The sequence below is a fragment of the Pterocles gutturalis genome, unplaced genomic scaffold (assembly GCF_000699245.1).
Source record: "Pterocles gutturalis isolate BGI_N339 unplaced genomic scaffold, ASM69924v1 scaffold52747, whole genome shotgun sequence".
NCBI classification, from domain to species: Eukaryota; Metazoa; Chordata; class Aves; order Pterocliformes; family Pteroclidae; genus Pterocles; species Pterocles gutturalis.
In genome coordinates, this window is record NW_010109741.1 from 19648 (window position 1) to 43551 (window position 23904).

The following is a 23904-nucleotide window of genomic DNA, read 5'->3' on the forward strand; positions in this document are numbered from 1 at the left end:
CTCATGTTATTACAGATTATTTTAATTATTTGCATATGAGTTTTGTCTTGTTTTCAAAAATTTGAAAAGTGATTCTTTTTATAGGAGCCCTCTAATGTGGACCATACTATGCAAATGAGCTCCTTCAAGAACACCCCACAGAACTGATCTTTGAGGCTTTGTTTCATATAAAAACCCCCTGATAACAGGACTCTTATTGTATGAATACTATTTAAGCTTTTTGAAAGGGATTGAAATGAAAGTGGTATTAAATGCTTGGAAATAATAAAATGTGATCTAACTGTAAAAAAGCACAAATCAGTGATGCTTGCTTTCTTTTTGATACATTTTGCTTACAGAACAAGGTTTTCTCTTTCCCACTCCATCCCTAGCTCGCTGAATTTTGAAAAGCATATTTTCTGATTCACGTTAGGAGAGCCTACCTCATTAGCAATCATATTGCTGAATTTTGCATGAAGGAGGCCAGGAGAGTCTGTCACCGATGTGTACTTGAAGGAATGTGGCTGCTGACGATATTTACTCTGAGTTCACACACAAAGAAAAATGAACAGAATAACTAAATTGTCTTGTCAGATAGGGGAGTTTTTCCAATGCCCCTGGTCCAGTATCGCTTCTTGTGCTTAAAACTCTACTTTGCAAAGGGTATACGTCTGTTAATCATTAGACTAATTTACCTTTTGCTGCACTGAATTTGATGCATTCAAATCTCACAGGGGAAATTAAAAGTAAATAAGGAAAAAGGTGTTTTAAAAAAAGTGAAAAAAAGTGCTGCTATGCTGAATACAGTAATGAGGTTATTTCACTCCTTGGTATCATTAAACCTAGCTAGTGGGATTACAGTAAAGACAATCCAATCCAGCAGGAAGGTCTGCACAAGCCCACTGAACTTTTTTGTGAGAAAAATGATGTTCCACCCAGACTGTGGTCCTATGCCAGAATTGTGAACAAAATAACTGCAAGATCAGTGCAAGCAGGGATCCATTCGCTAGAATACAAACAGGAAGAGCACCCTCTTATTTTTCTTAATTTCATATCTATGTGAATATGGGCAATAGATTCAAGATTTGAAACTAGCAGAGACTGTAAGAAGAGAACACAAGAGAAAATAAAAATCCAGTTACAGAAGGTGAAAACCAACAGCACGAGAACGCAGCAAGTAACAAACGGACTAAGACTATAAAGCAGGAACAGAGCTGAGGACAGTGTAATGTACTGGGCACTCCACAGGTCAGTCTAATTTTGGAGAAACAGTACAAGGTACGTATTAGAGATAGGCACAGCTGTATTTTTAGTTGAAAAATCCCATTTTAAATCCAACATAAATAACATAAGAAACAACCTCTTGGGTGTGAAACACAGGAGAAAATATTTGCAAAAACAGTTAGAAAAGTCTGCAAAACCTTGAACTCCATGAGGTTCACCCATCTGCAGTTAGGACACGAATAAAACGATCAAACGTAAGGGGAGGGAGCCTAGCATTATTCAGTGAGTCACTTTGCCAGCCCAGTTTAATAGAAAGACATCTGGCAAACTCTTGTTTGTAGTGGGGAAATCAAAACCCTCTTTTGTTACCTCACTGATGAGTTCAGAAGCTTTCTTCCTTCCTTCAATCTCTAGGGCCCCTGGAGTAATGCATCCAACTCCTCGCATAAAGTTCATGTCAGACCGGTATAAATTCTAAGGAAAACCAAGCAGAAGTAATTACAAGTTTGCATTTGAGATGCCCTATATTTATTCATCCAAAAATACACAATAACAGTATCCAAATAAATCCACTAAAATTAGTATCTACCATGGAGAGTTCATACACTTTACCCTTCATTCTTGTTTTTATGTATGCATCTGTGTGCACACAGCCTTGACAGATCTACAGTACAGATGCAAGATTCTGAGGAGTACTGTCTCAGATACTTGGGCTCCTAACTTCCATTTGTAACCCTGAATATATTTTTCCTAGATAGATGAATTTCATTCATATGTAATAACTAAATCAGAGCTATATATTATTTATCTATAAATACATATAAAATCAGACCAGTTTAGAAAAGTGTGTGACAGTATTTTTAAATAAAAGCTGGTAAGGTTTTAATAAGTAGGATTGCAGACAAAATATCCTTGCTTTTAAACAGTCCTGAATGGTCATAATATAAGTAGGGAACACTATGGAAAAATAGCACTGAGACACTGTACAGTGGTCCTCACCCCTTGACAGCTACTAGCACCAGCCAGTAGGAGGAGAGTTAAAATCTGCACTCTGAGATGTGTTGCTGGCATCCCCCATTCAGAAGAGAGGCGTGGATGGAGACCTGCCTCATAATCTGATTACATGCATTTTCATTCGAGTTAGGGCAGCACAACTGGCATCTGATGTTTACACTTGTTTGAACACAGTCTGCCATCTTTAAGACTGTTGCCTGAAAATGTTAAACTGATAAAGAGTAGTATTTTGGGGCCAGATTTGTTTTTAAGATACAGACCCTCCTGAGCTCTCCAGAGGCAACGTAATCTATTAAGCTGTGCCTACAGACACAACCTACCCCTGAATTTGTAAGGCATTACCCAGTTAATTTTACTCAAGATTATGTAAGGAGCTAAACTCATCCTTCTTAGAATTTCATTGCTTATGTCTTGGGCCAGAGTTTATAAGTCCCTTACAAATCAGATTTTTGCATCTTTCTCGTGGCAGTACACACAAATTTCACCCAGAAGCAAACCAACTCAAATACCAGTTGGTAAACAGTTTGCATGGTTAGCAAGATCTTAAAAAGAGTGTTCCACCAACAGTGCAATCATCTTCACTTGCAAACACTTCTCTGCCCAATCATCAAAGATTATTATACTTTATCTCTCGTTATAGTGTGATCACACACGTTGTACAACTGCCCAATAAGATAAATGTCAGATTCCTGAATGTAATCAAGGGGTAACAGCCATTGTTTATTCCTCAGGTGCTGCCCAAATACATACTGTCAGCTGTCATGATTTGGAATACAACTATCTTGCACAAGAACAAAAAGGGAAATATCACTGGAATGTTTTGCAGTTACCTCACTCTGCAGTTTGTACGCGTTCTTGGCACACCGCAACCTCACATCATCAGTCAAAGAAGTGTAGTGGTGTAGCAGCTGTCTATATTCTTGTTCACTGACCAAAGACTGAGCTTTCCTGGCGTGCACCAAGTTTATCATATCCAGTGGCAGGTGGAAGTGAGTCTTTGTATCCTCAAAACCTTGCTTATATTTCACCTTCATATCACACAGATATCACAACATGGTAATTAGAATTCAGTTTTTGATCAGAAGAGAGATTCTCCATATTTCTTCCATTTTCCAGTATAAATTTTTATTTTTAAAATTAAGTTCCCTAACTTATTTAACTATACCCTGAATGATCAATACTTACAATTAAAATATGTGGCAGCCTATTCTTCATCACAATAGTAGCCATCTACACTATATTCAATTAAGCTGAGATGATTTTTTTTTTGTTATAACTGGATACACTGAATTTATAAAATTATCAAATTTATAATTCACTGCATTTCTAGAAAGCACAACAAAAAGGTGAAGCTACTGCCTGAGAATAAAATGGAAACAGCTGTATTTACACTAGAATTAGTACAAATCCTCACTCAAAATATTTGTTGGTCTCTCTTGATTTGGCCAGTTTCATTTCATAGTTTTAAACGTTAATTTGAGTGCTGGGGTTTTTTTCACTTCTTGTCTCCATCACGAAAAGAGAGGCATAGAAATCTTCAAAGAATTTTTTTTACACGACATTTCCCTATCAGATTATGTGAATTTGAGATATTCAGGCTGTTCATCCAGATAATGAACATCTAGAGTTATTGATGATCATCAAACTGATTTAGAGTAACCTGACAGATGAATTCTTCAAACACTTGTTGTTACCTGTATCACTGTAAGCATACCATCACACAAGAAAGAATCCTAGTACAAACCCAGGACTCACTGAAATCCATGAACACTCTTCCATCTATATCCACAATCAGGCTCATTACAGGCAGGTAAGAAGATAAATAGTTCTTAGATTATTTATGTGCTTAAAGTCAGGCAAATATTTCACTGCTTTCTGGATCAAGCCACAGTGTTCAAAATGCACTTGAACAGTTACAATTCTTACAGACAATGAACAAATTATGTGATTCTTAGCATATGCCAAGACCAGGTAGGAACCATTTCCCAACCAAAAAGAGTCCAACTTGAAGTTCCATAAATTCATTCATCCTTTAGTCTTTCAGGAAAACAGAAAATTGAAAATAACCACTGAATAAATTTGTACTTCCACCAAATTTAGTTTAATTCTGTGCAAAGACCACTACTAATTATGAATTAGACCTGCCTCTGAGTGATATTTTTGCAGAGTAAAATATTCTATGCTAGGCAACAGTGGTATGCAGCAGGGGATTGTGCAAGAATGCACAGTCTTCTTTATTGTCAAATTAATATTGCTGTAAATAATGTAAAAGAACGGTAAGAATATCATGATTATATCAAAATATCTGGAAAGTGGGAGAGAAAGCCCTAAGTTTTAAATAGTATGCTATTCCACATCTATTCCATAACTAAGTGTATCTTCCTAGAGGAACTACTCACTGTTAGGAAGCCAATTCCAAAGTGCCCACATCTTCTTTCTTGTACTTACGTCACTCTGCAGTGCTGCTGCATGGACTGAATGAGCAATGTGAACATCACCATCCAGGCCACATGAGCCAACCATCTGTCCTTTCGTTTTCTGAAATGCCTCCTTATACTTATGCTAAAAGGCAAATAAGAATAGGAATGTGAATAGGAGTGAAGAGAAGTAAGATTAAGTCAGATTGCTAAAACCTGAATAAAAGGGGTTTCATATTACAGAAACAGCTATCTGGACAATAAATTCTTCTGTACTCAATATGATAACAAATCTGAATGAACGTTTACTGGATGCTAGGAAGAACTCACTTGTGCAAACATTTTAATATTTTATCCTATTTAGAGAAAAATACAAAAAAATACACCACTGAGCAATTACAAATAGCTTGAGTTAGTTACCTGCTATGACACAGGTGGTGGAAGACAAGAACCTGGTGCAGGTGCTCAGAATCAGCCTCTGAGGAAACTCTCTCCCTCAGCTCTCTGGTCAGAATAACTGGTCTCCTACACTTGAAGTTAATCTATATATCTCTACAAACTTTAAAGGACACATAAGACCAACCCTAAAGGGTAGAACTTCCTCAATAAGCTCTCTCTTCCAAAGCTTGCTTAGCTAACAGTGGCTGACAGTTCCCAAACAATCCCTGTGATTGTCCAGTCACTACAGCAGATAAGGCGGGTCAGCTTCGCTAATGGATGTTTGCTTTCTCAAACGATCCTTTGCTTAGCTACCAATAACTCTTCATTGTGGCTGCACCTCGAAAAGCACGACTAACAAGATTGAGGCCAGATGTCTCCCAGATGTAGAATTGGCTAGACATAAAGAGTCACTCAGCAGAACGGAAACAGTCTGGAGTGATTGACATACCCTACTGGACAATATCAGCAGTAAGTTCACGTACATCACTTATGATTTCACCCGAAGCCTTTGCTGCCTGGAACGGAATGGCATCTAGTTTCAGTTGATAGCCACCATCTTTCATCTTTCCCCAGGACTCCTTATAGCGAATCTAGGAAATATGGAACAGGAATAATGCAGCGTTGCTATTCAGAGGGTTAACACTGCAGCATGATTGCTATCCTAGCAATGTTACCACATTGGTTTAATTCTATTCTAACACAGAGGGCTAAAATAAATGAAACTATCAATACACAACAGGAATAAACACACAACAAATGTCCATTATAAAAATGTATTTGTTTGTTCATTCTTAATCTTTCTAATTCGGGAGTTTTATAAGAAGTTTGATTTCTCATATTACTTCAAAAACATTTAGACCATAGAATGATCATATACTAGGGAAAGGAAAGAAAAGGAATTTAGTATAGTTTCCTGTGTAGGACAACTAGCAAAGCAGTACCAAATTTTTCACTTTCGTTTAGAATATTAAAGGTCAGATTTATACCTCACTGATATTCATAGCATTTAATTTGGCCTGAAGGATTTCAGGAAGATCTGTTGTTGGTGTATACCGATGCTTTACTCTCTCTCCATGCTCCTTGTACAGCCTCTGCAAATAGAGATTAATTTCAGTGGCAAATACTCACTACACATTCAACCACTAGTTCAGACAAAACCAGTAACAAATAGGTTTATGGAAAGGAAAGACTACAGAAAAGTGACAGCAGCATTAATAAATACGGGCAATTGCATCAGTCAAAAAAGTATTCAAAAAGCTTTGGGAGTCTGATACACCTATCATATGGAGTATGCTAGAGAGGAACTCCTTGAAGCTTTGGCTGTAAAAATCAATGTATATGAAATTTCAGATATTGGAATATTAATTTGATAAGACTTCCAACATATACGAATAGGGAGAGGGAGAATAAACAGCACTTTTTAAGCATGTGCAGCCATGAGTGGCCCACCAACACTTTGAAATTCCACTGAAATCTGGGGACTTGATATTCTCCAAACATATCTCTTCAAAGTTGTTCACTTTTAGCAGATAAATATGATGGTAATCACCTATGCAATTGCTCCAGATTTATTTCCAGAGCTAGTTGCAAGGGAGTGCTCAACAGTCAATGGCAAGAGATTAAGAAAAACTCAGAAGGTGACTGATCCCATCATAGAACAGGTGTCTATGTGGGCTACTCATACAAATCCTTGGAGGAAGAATATAGGGTTGGCACAGGACTAGCTAACTTCAAGAGGTCTGCAGACAGATAAAAGGAGTTCTGTGCAGTTAACTGGAACTTCCCCTACAATGACTACTCAGAGTTCACCTCTTTCACATTATTTTTCTTTCCTAGCTTCATTTCTTCTTACATTGACACCATAGTTTTCACATGAGTACAGATAGCCACCATTTTTTTTGGCCTTAGCTATGACCCATGTTTTGACCACCTGGCTTGTCTTTCACAGGCAATTATTTCTGTGTGAGGGTTTGAGACCCTCTAGATTAGGATGAACCTCTCCATTTCACCCTGTTGCCACTTTCTTTAGCAAGTAGGTCCACTTATATTGCAGCTCCGTAAGAGGAAAATTAATGAGAACTCCACGTCTGAAGAAGTAGAGCAGCAGACTGATTTTGACTGTGGCTCAGTGGAACAAAATGACTTATATTTATCCTGCCTGAGATGTAAGCCTTTTGCATCTTATTAATTAAACCAAAGGCATAGACACTGTAAGTATTACAATAGCATGTGTTTTACACAAAGTCTTTCATCTTCTTCTTCACTTTAAAAATATCTATTTTCACAATAAAACATCCTCTCATGTTTGAAACTTGTCTTTTTTGAGTGACTTTTGCTTATTATTCATTTCAGTATTATCCCAGTTAAGTCTACAATATTTTTAAATCGCTCTTCTATTAAAAATAAACATGTTTAAACACCAAACTGCCTCAATTCTTTCCTTTAAGGTTTCGCCTCCTGGATTTCTCTCTCAGCAGGATGACAGCTTGAAATAATTTTTTTTCTTCCTTGTCAAGTTGCCTTACGTTTTGTTTCGAAAGAATATGCCAGAACTTAAATTTGAAAGATCTGTTTGAAAAGGGGAAAGAATCTCAAATGTGTTCTTCCTCAATGAATCTTAAAAGGCCAGAAGTCTCTAAAGGTCAAAGGTCCATCTTACTCCTAAATTTTACATCTAAAAAAAGAAGATTGCACAAAAAGTTCATTTTACATAAAACTCTCATTCACATCAGTGGGATCTCCATGACTTCCCATTCCAAGTTAGAAACATGCTCTTTGTGAGATGCACCACACCAGAACACAGAAGTTTCATGGTTCCCAAGAATAATCTCAGAGAAAGAAAGAGAGAGAAAGCCAGTGCTTCAATCAGGTCGTTCAAAGAGGATACCACTCTTATAATCATAATGTATATACATTATAACTTACATCCACAGCCTGGTTATAACTAATTCTAGCCTGGATCATCTCAGGAGTGTCTTTAATACTGGTAAACTTCAAAGCATATGGATGCTGACGGTACTTCTTCTGTTGAGCAGAAAAAGATCAAAGCTGTGAATTTTGTGCTGCTCTTTCATGCTATTTGAAAGAGAAAAATCATAGGTTGCTGGAGATTAGAGTGAATTTGTGAACATAATTATTATTCCTCTTTCCTCATCTTTATGTCCTAGGTACTTTCGGATTAATATTTGTTTCAATTTAACAATAACCTTTTGCCAATTAATATTAAAGTATTTCTCCCTAAATATAAGGAAAACATTTCAAAACCAGATTCAGCCTACCTACATACTCCAGGACTCAGGACTTGAAAATCTTTTTTAGATTACTTCAAATATAGTATGACTGATATTTTTTATTTATAGTTTCTTTAAGCAAGAAATTAGATACAATGTGTGCATTAACACAGTGTGTTAATAATGGCAACCGTTAAACTTATTGTTTCAGGGTTTAGGTTTCCTCCTAACACTTATAGCAAATCTGTGCAGTCATTAACACTGTACCTCATTGTTATGGTATATACTCTAGATAATTATATTAATTCTGCTTGCTTGAAAGGACCCATAGTAGCTCCTGAGAAATCCTGTTATTTATACATAATTAAGATGAAGGCCGTTTGATTGCAAAATGACACTTTTTCCTTATGGCCAGGTCACTAAAAGCTTCCCTTGCTGCATGAGTTGTCCCTATACCCATCAATACTCTTATCTCTTCTCCAAATAGTGCCTATTAAACTTTCCCAATGCCTGTAATGAACTCCTAAGTCAATAAGGATGTTTATGGCTTTTCTGGAAATTGTTTATAGCTCAGTGTTCGACTCTAAAGGCATGTCTTTCTCCTTTAAATTGAGCTGTAATCTACAGAAGTTTATTTGAGGCAACATCTTGATTCTTTGGGGACTCGGAGGAACTCTTCCGAGGTACTACAAGCTTATTTCGATTTCAGAAAGAAAGCCCTTAAAAATCAGCAATCTTACTGAGTTTAACTGGGGACAAAAGTGGCTTACACTTTGTCCTGATTGGCTGTAGAGACAAGTAAGAGTTGAACAGAGCATCTCTACATAAAATTCCTAGAAATTATGTTCTGTTAACTGCTTTTTAGCAGTATAACAAGGGCTAGTCATTGTGTATGTAAGAATGGACGAGGCTCATAGTCACCTAAAATTATTTAGTACTCACAAACAGGCCAAGATGAACAACCTAGCAGGTCAAATTTCTACTTGGAAGTTTTCACTACTGTACTGTCAAAATGCCTATACAAATTAATGGTTACTGTTCCAGGCAGCATTGCTGTACTCGCTCTTATGAAGCTACCTTGCTTTACACCAGCTGACGATCTAGTTTATTGTGTCGAAAAAAAATCATCCTTCTTCATTGTAGATGATTACATGGGAAAAAAATAGTGTTAGCAATCAGGAGATGCGAAAGGATGACCATATTTTTGTAGAGATGCTACACCAGTGGTGATGCTCTTATTCTCATTGAGTGAAGAGACAGATGATTCCTGCATCATTAGGGGTTAGGGTTATCTAAACAATCGCAGTACTCAGTCACCTACAGCAGAAGATTTGGCCAGTAGGACTCCCTCCAAAATAACAGAAACAGAATACTATGAACCTTCTAACCATTTCCACCAGAACCTCCATTGAAGGCTTCATGGGACTGGCACGAAGGATTCTAGAGTTTGCCTTTTCCTGTATGTGATATTGGTTATAGGGAGAAATAAGGCTGAAAACTACTTGGGCCGACAGATAGCTACAGACAGAGATATTTATATGAATTTCCATAACTAACGTGAACATAATATGAAAAAGGAGCAAGGAGGAACGTGTATCTCTTACAAAAGAAGTTTCTGGGTCCAATGACTGCATCTTTTCATCATCTCTCCTATTTTGCTTCATTAAAAAGGTAGGCTAGTGGGTAGCAATTGAGCACTGTTTGATTGCCATTATTATTCATAATATCATTTGTCACCTACTTTGTTTTTGCAAAGGCTATATGGACTCCTACTGGTGCGTGTTTGGTATCTGGTTTCCCTCTAATTATCAGTCCTATCCCTGGTTTTGAGGGCTTTCATGTGGTATGCCTTTTTCTTTCCCCTTTGAGTGGAAATTATTTTAATTTTATACAGACATTTTGCACGCATTATGCAGCAAATTCTGTTACATGCTGTCATGAAGTCTCACCTCACTAATGAGTTCTCCTGCCTTCTTAGCCTGCTCCACGTTTAATGACCCAGTGGCTATCCATCCAACTCCTTTCATCCAGTTCAAATCTGCTCTATATTGGTTCTGAAAAAGAAAAAAAAGTCCTATTGTTGGTGTTCATACACTTAAAATGCCATTAAAATATTCAGACATCTCAGGAACAACAACGTCAAATTAGTGCCTGCTTTTGCTTTATTCACTATTGCATGGCTGCAAGGAAAGCAAAAAAAAAAGCAAAACCCAACACAGAATGAGATAGAAGTATCAGGACTCACCAGCACTCGTGCACTAGGCTTATAGGCTTTGCAAGGTAATTTTCAGAAGTGGCCTACACCTTACTGTCATTTGTAATTTTTACTCTAACGTGGCAAAAACTTCAGTTTTATTGTACATAGTGTTTAAAAGGTCATTAATGGTTTGCAACAATAAGAAAATGATACTTGGCATTTGTCAACCCCTATCCTTTTGTTACACTAGAGGCAAAGCATTTTGTTTTGTTTTTTCCATGTGTCTTTAAGGAGGAAGAGTACAGGAGTACTTCTCACTTTCCTCGCAAAATCTGTCCTACCAACAGTCTAATGAATTCCAAAAACTTATACAAGCACTATGACTGGGTTTCTCAAAGAAGCCAGAAGGGTTTCAGCACCTATACCTCAACAAGACCTGTATACATATCTGTCTTAGTCTGCTTGAAAAGTTCTGACTTAAAACCTTATAGTAAACATTTACAGGATCAGACAGTATATCTGATGGTTACAGCTGAGCATGTAGTCTCCATATGGAATTTTATCACCTATTTTATCACCATAAATTATGTAACTTAACTGCACATTAGGTAAAAAAAATGTACATCATCTGTGAATCCTAGAGTTTTACTAATATTTGAAGTAGGCTTTGATGAAACCATGCTCATAAACAGGATTAAAACACTACTCAAAAAACCTGTACACCTTAAATATATCTCTTGAGCAAATAAGTAGTCAATATTTACTGTTTTAATAGTAACTGTTTAATAGCTGAAAAGTTAGGTGCATAAGTATGTCATGGCATTAAAAGCAAAAACATCTGAAGAAACTCAGCCCTAAGTGTCTGAAGGGTTGAATGAAAGGGTATTGAAATACATTAAGCTCTGGACTCACATCACTTTGTAATCCATAGGCCCACTTGGCCCATGCCACTTTCCTGTCAGTAGGCAAGGCTGTGTAGTGATGGAGAGCTGTCCTGTATCCTCTATCTGTGGCCAAATTCTGAGCTCTTTTGGCATGGACAAGGTTAACCATATCCATGGAGACATGGAACTGATTCTTCATGTCCTCAAACGACTTCTTGTACTCCAGATCACTCTGCAACTTTGACATTTGAAGGGAATGAGCCATCTGCGAATCTTCCTCCACAGCTTTTACTCCAATCAGCTTACCCTTCATCTTCTCATAACCTTCCTTATATTTAATCTGTGAAGAAAAAAATAGACTATGAGTAAATGACCTAAGCTGCCAAACTGACAGCTCTGCTAGTAGCAAAGCAATGGTGTTGTGATGTGATTAGTCCTTGATACAAGCAAGAAGTCCATTTGCAAAAAAGAACTGGAATGCCTTAGAAATTAGTAAGTGTTTGAAAAGAATAAACCCTTTCTCAATAATAGGTCACAAAAAGCTGTAAGAAATCTTTTCTTTTTCGTTGTCTCTAGAAAAACAACATTCTTTAAGCACTGAGGTCAGAAGGTTCTTTCAGGAATTTTCTGGACAGGAATAAATGTATTAAGCTACGATGTTTCACAGGAGATTTTTACTTCATTTTGAGTTCTAAAATTCACCCTCGGGTCAAAATGAGATTAGCAAAACACAGCATGTGGGGAAAAACTCTAAATTGCTCAGAGCAAACCTTCTGACTAATTATGGAATGCCAGTCATACAGACAACTCCTCCTTTGCTCCTTGGCATGAATTGAGTGAGGGTGGCTCAGGGCACTGAGACATATGTGACACATTTCCAGCACTCTGGTAGCAACCTGGACTGTCAGCTGCCCTAAGAATAAAGAAGGCCGATGGAGTCCATACTCACATCACTTGCCAGATCCCTCTTTGCCTTGGCTGTCAAGAATGACAAAGCATCCAGACGAACCACAAATCCTTTTTCCTTCTGCTTCTCCCAGCTACTCTTGTACAGTCTCTAAAAAGATGACAATGACACAGCCTCTTTATTACTATCCATATATTCTACTTGTTTCATAGTCACAGTGATAGCTCTCAAGTAACATCAGACCAGCACACACTTCATGCCCAGTAATCACATGTCTAAGGATCAGATCCTGGCATCTTTGCTTACATACTGTAACAGTGGATAGTGTAACCCCATTATCTCACTGGTTCCAGTGACACTGTCATTGGCCACTCATCTGGAAGCACGTAGAAAATACACAGCTTCAAACTCTAAAAGTGACTAGTCTTCAGGTGTGACTAGTATTTAATTAAGAGCGAGTAACTAAATTTAGATATAAAGTTTCTGTATCTAAAACATTTGGACCTTTTCAGAGAAAGAACGTAACTTTTACCTACAGAACAAACATTTCAATAGGAGGTGTAACTATTCACAGGAGTAAGGGAATCCAAACCTCTGTCTCACACAGTACCTCACTGATATTGGCAGCATTTGCTTTGGCCAGTATGAAGACAGGATCATCTTTGCTGATGGTGTACTGATGAAGAAACTGCTCTTTTCCTGACCTGTAGGCAATCTGTCGACAGAATGCAAAGCACGGTTAACAAGCAGTAGTCCATGTCTAATGTTGAATGAATACTGACTAAAACACCCCAAACATTCAAGGATTTGTTAGGGTTAGTTGTTATTTGGTGAGTTATTTGGTGAGTTATTCTTTAGCACTGTGACTTTTCTGGCAAACATGAATTTAAAAGCTGACCCACAGAGTCAGGTCAACTAAATTAGTCATGATTAGATTTCAGGGAAGCAATGAAACAACATACATATCAGGATACTTTAATTCTCTTTCCTGAAGTTAGCCACTTAACTGGCTATAAAGCTGACATTAATTCATATTCAGTGCAAAATTTATGCAAGAATGTATTTCATCCAATATTAAACTGCATCTACTTTTTAGGTGGAATGAAAGTCCTTAATAGGACACAGAAATAGTGAATTTTAGGCACAAAATGAAGAAAACCAAGCAACTGAGTCTGCAGAGAAAATTTGTGACCTAAATGTAATTGCTGACATAATACTTCAGTGAGGACTAACATTCCAACTTTAAATGAAAATATCAAGGACCTTTCATGATCCAAGTAGCAAACATCTCAATTTTATATCCCAGGGCAACATCAACAGAGAAATGAATTGCTCTGTTTCAGAAGCCCATAAAGCTGTTGGAGGAGCTGTTGAAAAGCTATGAAAAGATGTCCTATTTCACAAAGTGTTACATTTCTTACATCTCGCAGAAAAAAAATTTTAAAAAAGCTTCTACTATAAAGATCTAAATCTATGGTTACTATTCTGACTTCAACACACACACAGAAAGGCAGATTTGTCCAGTACATAGGAGATAAGTAATGGGAGTCAGGACACCAGCTTTCTCCTCTGATTCAATCTGGTGTCATCTTTGAGACATACAACACTCATCCAAGTAAGTGACAAGTTTTTATTGATGCAGAGCATCAAAAAAAGGAAACATGGCAGCTGCCTGAAAAAGACCGATAATGAAGCAATAATGCTTCAGTCACATAACAGCTGAGAAGCTGACAGTATCTTCCATTCAAGGGTCAATATATTAAAAGTAGTTACAGAAGAGCTTGGCAAGTCACTACTCTTCCAAAATTAGTTGGTCAGCAAATTTAACAACAGGTTTCCCTTCTTTTGGAAACTTGGAATTGAGTTGCGGTCAGCTAAGTCCTGCCAAGGAGTTTTGAAATACAGTCTGCCAGGGTTGCCCAGCCCTAAGGAAGAATAGGGAGCATTCTCAAGGCACCCAGTTTGGGAAAACACGCCTATTTTATAATTTTGCTAAAAGTACCTTAACAGCAACAGTTCAAGAATGTGTGGTCTACCAAGGCTAATAAACCTTTAAGTAGTCTGCAGGGCTCACAGTGGAGAGAAATGCAGAACCCGGGCTGGATGAATGTCAGTCTCTGTGCCACTGTCTACCTTGCTTTGGAGCACTGCCTGAGGGTCAGCTGGGAATACTGTATTTTCCCTCCAGCTTTCTTCATCGCTTTTACTACCTCATGGATAACTAATTTTCATGCAGATGACATTAATGTCTCAGGAATACTCAGGTATCCTCTTATGAATGCACTTCAGCCATACTTCAATCCATCACCCACAAGTTTGTTGCCAAGACTGTCTTGCAGAGGCGTCCCCCTCTCTCTTTCTGGCCCTTGACATAAGTCACAAGAAGCCTCAATTGCCTATTTCCATTTCAATTGGGGTTTGCTTTTTTGTTGCTGTTCTAGTTTAGAGACTTCAACGAGAGAATTCATCAAATAAACAAACAAAAACTCTCAGAAATAAATCTCAATAAACTTCATATACTGAAACATTTCATGACTGTGCCCACTTCCACAACCACCCCCTCCCACTGCATCTATCTCAGGAATGACCACATTCTGAGTAAAACTACTTGCAAAGAGACAAATTCAGTCAAAGACTCACATCACTTTGCAGTTCCTGGCTCTTCTTGGCATGTTTGATCTGAGAACTGTCAGCCACACTGGTGAACTTCAGAGCATCAGCTTTCTGTCTGTACTTTATCTAGATCAAATTAAAGCAGGTTATACAAAAGTTGCTACAATATTTACCTTCTCCAAAAATGTAGTGCTTTCAAAAAAGTACATAACTGGTAGAGCCAGAAGTCCCCTGTAAACTCCCGAGACAATTTTAGCACAGCAAAATAAGCTTCCAAATACCATCCAGTCCCCAGTGGAGGACCCTAGTGGCAAGGAGGGTAGCACAAGAGTATGCCAAGTGCATTGCTGCTGGCACAGCAAGCAGGGATATTCTTTAGTGCCAAATGTACTAGCTACATATCTTACAAGATCGAGGTTGCACACCAGCTGACGACTGTCCTTCACAAACTGCGTATGACTTAAGTCAGGGCCCAAGAGAGCTCAAGAGCTACACAGTCAATATTACTACCTCGTTTTCTTAAATGAGACTTCTCAAGCATGTGCATGTGTTGTTTAAATCACGGAACACGTGTTACTATTTTTAAATTATTTAAATATTCCTAAATTATCAATAAAATTAGAACAGGCAATTTCAGTGTCCTGAAAGCAACTTTAATTCAAAACCTTCCACACCATCTCCCAGTTCTTTTCAAAGCAGAGCTCAGCGTAGACACTGAAGTCAAGCCTTCCTGGGAGCAACAGTTACGAGAGCCCTTCGCAAGGCTCAAGTCTTGGAGGTGGAGAGAAACATCGTGCTCCATTCATCCTCAGGTACCAGTACTTACATAAAATCTATCTGAATGGACAAATTTGCATAGACACTCACATTTCTAATTTGGTAAATAAGACTTCCCTTACTTTTATTCCATTTTACTTTACAGCTGAAACACACTAAAGTGATTGACTTCATCAGGCTTTGGATCAGGTTGTTTCGAATGATTGTCACTACCCGAGCCTTTGGAATCACTCAGTGGAGAGCAAGCTAAACATCTATCTTTGAGACAGTACAAGGAAACGCAGCACCCTATTTCAAGATCACAGTATGATAGAGACCAGGAAAACACTTCCTATATACTTTAGTGGAATTCTTATTCTAACAGTTCCACCATGAAGAGGGGCATTCCACCTAGAAGAGGTGTAAATGCATTTTCTCATTATCTGGCATTTCAGGAGAGAAATCCTTCCGTTTGAACTGACGGGTGAACAGATCAGTTTATGCTGTGCCTCTGCTAGGGGAACACAAAACAGAAGTAAAAAGTCATGCAGCACTTCAGAGAGGTGCTCATCACTTTATTTGAGGCACCTGGAAGGGAGGAAGGCAGATTAAAACCAGCGTGTTTTGTCACATTGCATTGAACTCCATGTAGTGACATTCTGCAAAGAAATGACAAAATGCCAGGCTCTGTATGGCAATAGAGATCTCTAAAATAATATCCACCAGTCTCCACTTTAAGTGACTGTCAACCATCTCTTGGCCTTACACAGCACTGGAATTAAAAGAGATCATTATGGATTAAATATTTGTGGAAGTGATTATTACTACAGCACACCACAGCAGCAGATGTCAGTCTGTCCCTAGCAAGACACCGGATCTGAGAGTCGCTGCTCTTCTTTGTTTCTAAGATGTATTTTTTCCCCTTGCAGGAGCAGTGAGAGAATGTCAGAGACCCAAGGTATCAGAGAGTGTGATCTCCAGTAACTAACTGGCTTCTGTTCCTTCCTCCAGCACTAAGCGGGATTTTATCCTTCTTGTCAAACTTCCCCTAATTTATTCCTGTATCTATCCTCTAGTTTTTCTAGCACTAGTGAGACAAGTCAACCATAACTAAGCAGCTGAGGAAGTGTACTTCCATAAGGTTAATGGCAGTGCAAAACCATGAATTAATCAAACAAAAGCAATGGAAAGCAGCACAAACTGAAGCCACTAGTAAAGTCACAGTCCTTCTTTGTAAAAGGGCAAGGAAATTTCCAAACACAGCTAACAAATATCTAATTTTCAACACTGTTCCTTAAAACTCTATGTACTTCATGTAGCATGTACCATAGGAAATTCTAACTCCTTTCAGTGCTCCTCTGCAAAATGGCAGATGAATGAAAAGAGGTGGAAGCACAATTATGGAGACCTCTGCCTCACAAACTTCACAGAGTAATCCATACAATGGGAAAAAATATTTTTAACTTCTAACCCAGGATCTCATAAACTGTAGAATAACTATATAATGTCCATCAGTTCTTTCATTTCTCAGATTTTCTGTATTAGGAGTTCTTTACCTATGCCACATAATGTAGTGGAATAAGTGTGCATAAACCTTTGAATAAACAACACACAGAAGCCTGAGCACTTTGCTTACCTCACTGACCAAATCTCCTGCCTTTTTGGCTTGTTGTATATTAAGACTTCCTTCTGTGATACACCCAGCTCCTTTCATCCACATCAGATCTGCCCTGTATCGAAGCTGCAGGGGAAAATGACATTTATTGGCAAGGGGAACGCAGGTATAATGCTTGCATCTGAACATGCCTTTCCAGATTCAAAGGCATTGCAGAGGCATTTTAAAAAGTCATAGTGCAAATCAAACAGCATCCATATGAAACAAGAATAAACATCAAACTGAAAAAGTCTATAAACATACTGCTTGTAACGGTTAAGCTGAGTATACATCGTCTTACATCACTCTGGAGACCATAGGCATTCTTTGCCCATTTGGTCTTCATATCTTCTGGAACCACTGTGTATTCATGGAGTCTCTTTCTATAATCTAAGTCACTAGCAAGTGCCTGGGCCTTCTTAGCATGTCTCAGGTTTATCATATCCATAGGCAGGTGGAAATGGGTCTTACTCTCCTCAAAATCTTTTTTGTAGGCAATCTAGAAATAGAAGGAATGAAAATAAATTGTCTATATTAGTGTATTGCAAAGCCAAAGCTATCTTAAATCTCCACCCTTGTTTGGGTCGTTATGCAGATTAGAGAAAAAAAACTCATGTAGAAATCAGGTCCTGTGAGGGATCCACAAAACTGATGGCAGGAGAAATTTTTGCAGATTCTAGAGACGTCTCCTCTATTACAGTACATCTTACTTTTCAACATACTTTTATCTGCTTGAAAGTTTTACGTAGAAGTGTTTACACTGAGGTTTTAACAGGATGTTATTTTCCTGCCCCAAAATAAGGACACCATCAACCCAAAATTCCCTTTGAGAACAAAAATACTGTGCAATCATTGCAGATTAGAAGATGGAGGAAGGAAACCAATTTTTGTTAAACACTTCCAAGAAATTCTTATAGAGAAAGCAGTAACAGTGGTAGGTCGCATATTGTTGCTGAAAGATTCATAATTATGAAAAACATCCTTTGAGTAAGAGAAATAAATAATTTACCTCACTACTCATCTTGGCCACCTGCAGAGAGTGCAAAAGTCTTGAATCTTTGGTTCCAATTGCTTTTCCTTTTGTTTTTTCATATTCTTCTTTATATTTAATCTGTGAAAAAAATAGTTAAAGAGCATTTCCAGTTACCCAAGAGATGAGCAATATGATTTTCACTGTCGATTTGGATGGTGAAAATTCACAAGGGCTTAGTCTGATTCTCACTTTGTCACTTCAGATTTCCCAGATTTTCTCAGAAATTATCGAAGATGTAAGGTTGTTTTCATTTATGTTGTCTTTAACCTCATTCTTTAAGGCTCACCCTCTGAGGCAGATATGCTTATAAACTTAAAGTCTTATGATTAGCTAAATTATGTGTTTCTTAAAGCAAAAGATAAAAAATGAATCATGTAAAAACCAAGCAAGGAATTCAAGATTTGATTTTCTTTATGAGGTGGGATTTGAAATCACCATCATTGTTGAACACTTTCCAGCTGCAGGAAAATTTTCTTCCTTTTCTGCCCCTCCACAGGTTAGGAATCGTGAGATAAGCTGTTTAAAAAGAGTTCTTCTGGAAATTTTTTTATATACATGTGTTTGTGTTGGAGAATCAGACTAAAGAAATATGCATTCCCTTTGTAGTGGATGATAACAGCATTTTTGAGGCTAAGTTTGTTTCCCTGTGTTATAGCAACTTACATAAAGAATAATTCCTAGGTAATTAAATATAACATACATCACTGGCAAGATCCCTTGAAGCTTTGGCAGCAAGTAAAGGCAGAGAATCAAGTTTCATTTCAAAGCCTCGGCCCTTACTCTTCTCCCAGCCTTCTTTGTACTTAATCTGAGAAAGGAAAGAAAGACAGCAATGTGTCACTAGCACATAAACACACAAGATCTTCAATAGAACATGAAAATGACTAAAAGCAAAACAGAAGCATGAACATACTCAGTCCACAAACTGGAACATTCTTAAGTCACAGTTTATTATCATTTTGAGCTAATTAATTGGCCAGGACTGAGTCAAAAATCCTATTCTTGGAGTTTACAGGCACTTTAAATCCCAGAATATGCACCTATAACTCTCAGTTTTAAACAGGCATGAGGGAGGGAAAGTTTTTCAAAAGTGCCTGTGGTTATGTCTACTTATGCAAATACTGTAGATCAATAGGAGCTGAACAGCTAGTGCTCAGAATCAGACATTACACTACTCATTTCAGGATTTTTTTTCCACCCACACCAAAGTAGAGCTAGTCAGGTCCCACACACTATCTGTAGCTGCAGTTCTTTATGTGAGCTGCTGGAGAGCATCTTTCAGTTTGGCTTGATTCAAAAGGAATCCAGCTCATACTCTGAGACCACCCCACAGTGAAGCAACCCTTATGATCAGGAGATTTGCTTCAAAAGCACACTCGTGACACACACTGTATCACAAACGTAAATGAAATGCATGAGAATCACATGCTTAACTTCCAAAAGTTAAAGGAAGTTAAAGTACTTATTGTTTAAGCTCTTTTTCAAGCTTCCACTTGAAATTCTGTTAGAGCTGGATCTAGTATGCCTTCATGCATACTATGTATGTACTTAATGAAGTGTCCAGGAAGCCCTGATTTCTGGATTTGCTTTTTCATACAGTTTTGTTTTACTAAAATCTAACAATGAGGAGGCATGGCAACACATTATAGCCACAAAGAGTGTTGCTCCACAACACTTCACCAATGCAACTCAAGTAAAACTCAAGGGAAAAACACAAGGTATGAACATGCCAGGAAAAACTTGCAGTAATGCCAACTCAAAACCATGAAAAATTATGAAACTGCCTCAAATAACTGTCACACCAGTGATAAGTCTGGAGGTTTTTTTCTGATTTTGCATTTGTTTGTCCTGTTGGTCTTTTTTCCCTCTGAAACTATCTACAACAATGGAGACATGAAAAATACTTTAAAAATTAAGTAAAAGTTAAACTTTTCCTGCAAATGCTTCATTTTAACACCCAGGTCTCTAAGTAAACCACTACATATTGTCATGAGTTATGAATGGTGGGCTTGATCCGAGTTCACTGAAGTCATTGTGTTTCTTTCCATTGACTTCAGCAGACTTTGATTTGTTGGAGTTGTGCAAATGTTGTTACTTCATACAAATACCACCTCAGAATCAGTTAATTTTTCTGTGTGAACACTGATTTACTAAACAAATTCAAATGATCTGAAAAGGTCTTGAAAAAAAACCTAGCAGTTTCACTGTACTTGAGATTAGATTCCTATCTATTCTGGTAACCAAACCTCATGCTATTTAGTAAAGTCCGATGAGAAACACTAAATGCTTCCAGAAACAGTGTCATCATCTTTACACTCATTTCAGTCTATTAATGTCATCAGGAATACCAATATTTCCATATTGCTTGGCTTACCTCACTGTATAACTCAGCATTGGCTTTTGCCTTGACTAACTGAGGTACATCCTGAGGTAGAGTGTAATTTGTTTTTGTCTTCTCGTACTGGGCTCGGTAATTCAACTGCCATAGATTGAAAAAAGTCAAAAAAAAACTCAGTTACTTTTAACCCTCTAAAAATATGACCGTTAAACTGATTAACTGCTGTTGAATTTCAGACTATTAGTGACACATGTTACGGATACAGTCACAGGTACAGATGACATAAATAGGAGGGCAATGAGGCAACTGTAACTTTTAGGAAGTAGAATAATTATTCTATAAATAGGATAGTTACTGATTATCTATAACTAGGAAATGTATTATTAAAAAACAGGCATTAGTAAATACACAGAAGATAAGTCCCCAACACAGCAATCTTAAGTATAGAGGTAACTATTATCTACTGATATCCCTGCCAAATTTTTGGAAGTTATTTCATTCAATTTGTATTCTTATTTTGGTTGTAAATCTGCTGATGAACTATTAAGAATAAAAACACTTAAGTGCTACAAATGTTATGAAATAAAATTATCTCATAACTATAACAAACAATGGTGGCTAATGATAACAGAACTTACATCACTGAGCTGCTGTGCACTTATTTTGGCTTGAGCAATTTGTGGAGTGCTGGCAACAGAGCTGTACTTCAGCTTGTCTATGCTTTGCCTGTAGTTTACCTAATTTAAGATAAGATAAAATTAAAAAAAAAAAAGGAATAAAGGAAGAAACGTTCAGACTACAAATTGAGAGATTGAATAGGCAAAGTTTTGTTAGCTATTACTCTGGATGAATCATTACTTAAACCATAATAAATTGAGGTGAGGAAAATGCCAAGATCACTTGGATGAGATCTGAGTTAATGCTCTGAAAATTTCCTAGTCTGACATCAGATTTTATTCCATTTTGAAAACGAACTTCACTTACAAACCCTCCCCCTCAAAACCACAAATTCTTAAAAAGATGCAGTTTCAGCTGGTCCTCCAAAGCATTGCTATAAGACTGATATTCTTAACCATGACTTAGACTATCTTTATCAGACTTTCTTTATAAAGGAAGATTGTTTATTAAGAAGTTTGTCCGGTGTAATGCTGTGCAGAGCAAATGAACTCTCTTACATTTTGTCTTTACTGAGTTTTAATGTAATAATTAATCACAGAATTTCTCTGCGTGGTAAGAGTTTTGTGTGGATGATGAGAGAAGAAAAATATATATTTATAGTACAAAAAAGTAATTTTAATGTCAGCCATTGACAGGATTGGACCCCATTAAATTCCTAGCACACTAACCTGGTACCAGCAATAATAAGCTATAAAATAAATATACTAAATCCCAAAATTATGCAAGATAAAAAAATCGTGGAGAAACTTTCTTTCAAGCCTGTTGCTGCCAGAAGACTCAGTGCTACACTGCAGGACACTATTATTATTCTCTATAGGCCTTAATTAACGTTCACTGTAGTTAATCACCACTTTGCAAAAATTGCAAATCACATTGCTTAAAACTAGTTACTTAAGAACACTTTTGTCCAGTGGAGTATGTTTCTAGAGACTTCGAGTTACTGAAACTATTTTAATGCAAACTTTCTTATCTCATGTATCCTCATGTAAACTTGTTCTTTCTGACACAATGACAAAAGCAAGGAAAAAAGGCCTGAATTATCTCACAGGTCCAAAGCGATGGAGGTACTTAAAAAAACAGTTCATCTGCTTCTTTACAGAGACAAAGAGAATTTTAATTCCACAGAAAGGGATAATTTATTTTTAACTGAAACTTTGTGTTTGATGCTACTTGTGATTGCTTAGCTTGTAAGACTTGTATTCGTAAAGAGTTCAAAGTAGGCATGTTATCAGCGGGCAGATGAGTCTTGTGATTGTTTCAAACTACTAGATGATCATCATGACTAGTGCAACTGAGTGTCTATGGCCAATTGATTTACATGCTCTAAATACAGATGCTGACAATGTATCGTAGAGCCACAGCTAGTGCTGAAAAGTTTAGAGTAGAACTAGTTTGTACATTTTTGAAGGGCATTCATGCTTACTTTGAACTCTAAGAATACAACTCTCTCACACGCTAAGCAACCAAACACTGAACTTTACCTTTTTAAGCTCTTTCAAAGACAAAGCTGAAATTACTCCTGAAAAGGCAGTAGTGCATCTTACAGTTGAAGTGTGTAAGTACTTCCTCAAGTCAGGCTTCTCAATTCCACCTCTTCCACCTCATCTATTTCTTGAAAGAGTTATTTAGGCCCAGATAAATCACATATAATGTTAATGGCCTCTCTAAGGCATCTTGCCCCTGGTTTCTTGCAATTTCAGTGGAAAGACTAGTTATATACATCTCAGGTAGTCAGAAACACCCTACAGAGGTGCTGCTCTCTCCCTGTTGACTCTGTAAGTAATGCCTGGTGACTGTGCTCCTAACTAAGGCACAGGTTAAGATCCCAGTGGCAGATGAGATCAACGAAGCCTTTAATTCTTCTGGGAGGTGAAAGTATGGCATCCTCTACAGTCTGACATTCTCTGTTTATCTGTAGAGCACATATAACCACAGCAGAACACAAATTTCTTCACATTGTTCCATCAGTAACTCAACCCAAAGCACAGAGGGCAACTCTCTCACATGGACCACAGGCATAAGGAAGGTTACGTGACTGATTGGTTCCCCTTCAAAGTCGAATACCTGTCTTCAGGGAATTCACAGAGGATGAGAAGCCTATTTAAGTCTCCCTGCCCTTCCAGTTCTTGATGCTGCTGTTGAAGGTGCCCAGGGTGGTGAGACATTTTTGCAACACAGACTAGGGATAGGGCAGAACTCACAATCTGTGCTGAACTGAAGCCAATGACAGGAGGCGGCAGCACTTATCTATTCTTCTGAGCCCTCTTGATTCCCTAACTTTGTTATCGCTAACTGTTTGCTCCCATGATTAAATCATCATTTGACACATGCAATCCATCACAATCTCTCCTACAGAGAGATGATGAGCCATGCAAGTCACAGAAAAAAATAAACATAAAATTATTTACATCTTTCAAAGGGACCAACTTCCTTGTTGTCTGATATGAAGGAGTGAGAGTAGCTGGGTAATTGTAGTCAACACCGTCATGTTTGTAATCAGATTTATAGGCTATCTGAAACACAGGGAGAACAAAAAAAA

The 23904-nt window shown here is 37.6% G+C and overlaps 1 protein-coding gene across 1 annotated transcript in view; it reads right to left on the reverse strand.

Moving 5' to 3' along the window:
• Positions 1-23904, reverse strand: part of NRAP (nebulin-related anchoring protein) — a 50504-nt gene that overhangs the window by 10449 nt on the left and 16151 nt on the right. Inside the window, exons 14-32 of the mRNA XM_010073054.1 lie at positions 23774-23878; positions 21326-21424; positions 20724-20828; positions 19050-19157; positions 18326-18427; positions 17618-17815; positions 17299-17403; positions 14934-15032; positions 12904-13008; positions 12336-12443; positions 11415-11726; positions 10255-10359; positions 8001-8099; positions 6062-6166; positions 5558-5665; positions 4666-4779; positions 3048-3245; positions 1573-1677; positions 423-521 (exon numbers count right to left, since the gene is read on the reverse strand). Of these exons, the coding sequence (XP_010071356.1) occupies positions 423-521; positions 1573-1677; positions 3048-3245; positions 4666-4779; positions 5558-5665; positions 6062-6166; positions 8001-8099; positions 10255-10359; positions 11415-11726; positions 12336-12443; positions 12904-13008; positions 14934-15032; positions 17299-17403; positions 17618-17815; positions 18326-18427; positions 19050-19157; positions 20724-20828; positions 21326-21424; positions 23774-23878 (2379 nt within the window). The remainder of the gene's footprint in view (positions 1-422; positions 522-1572; positions 1678-3047; positions 3246-4665; positions 4780-5557; positions 5666-6061; positions 6167-8000; positions 8100-10254; positions 10360-11414; positions 11727-12335; positions 12444-12903; positions 13009-14933; positions 15033-17298; positions 17404-17617; positions 17816-18325; positions 18428-19049; positions 19158-20723; positions 20829-21325; positions 21425-23773; positions 23879-23904) is intronic.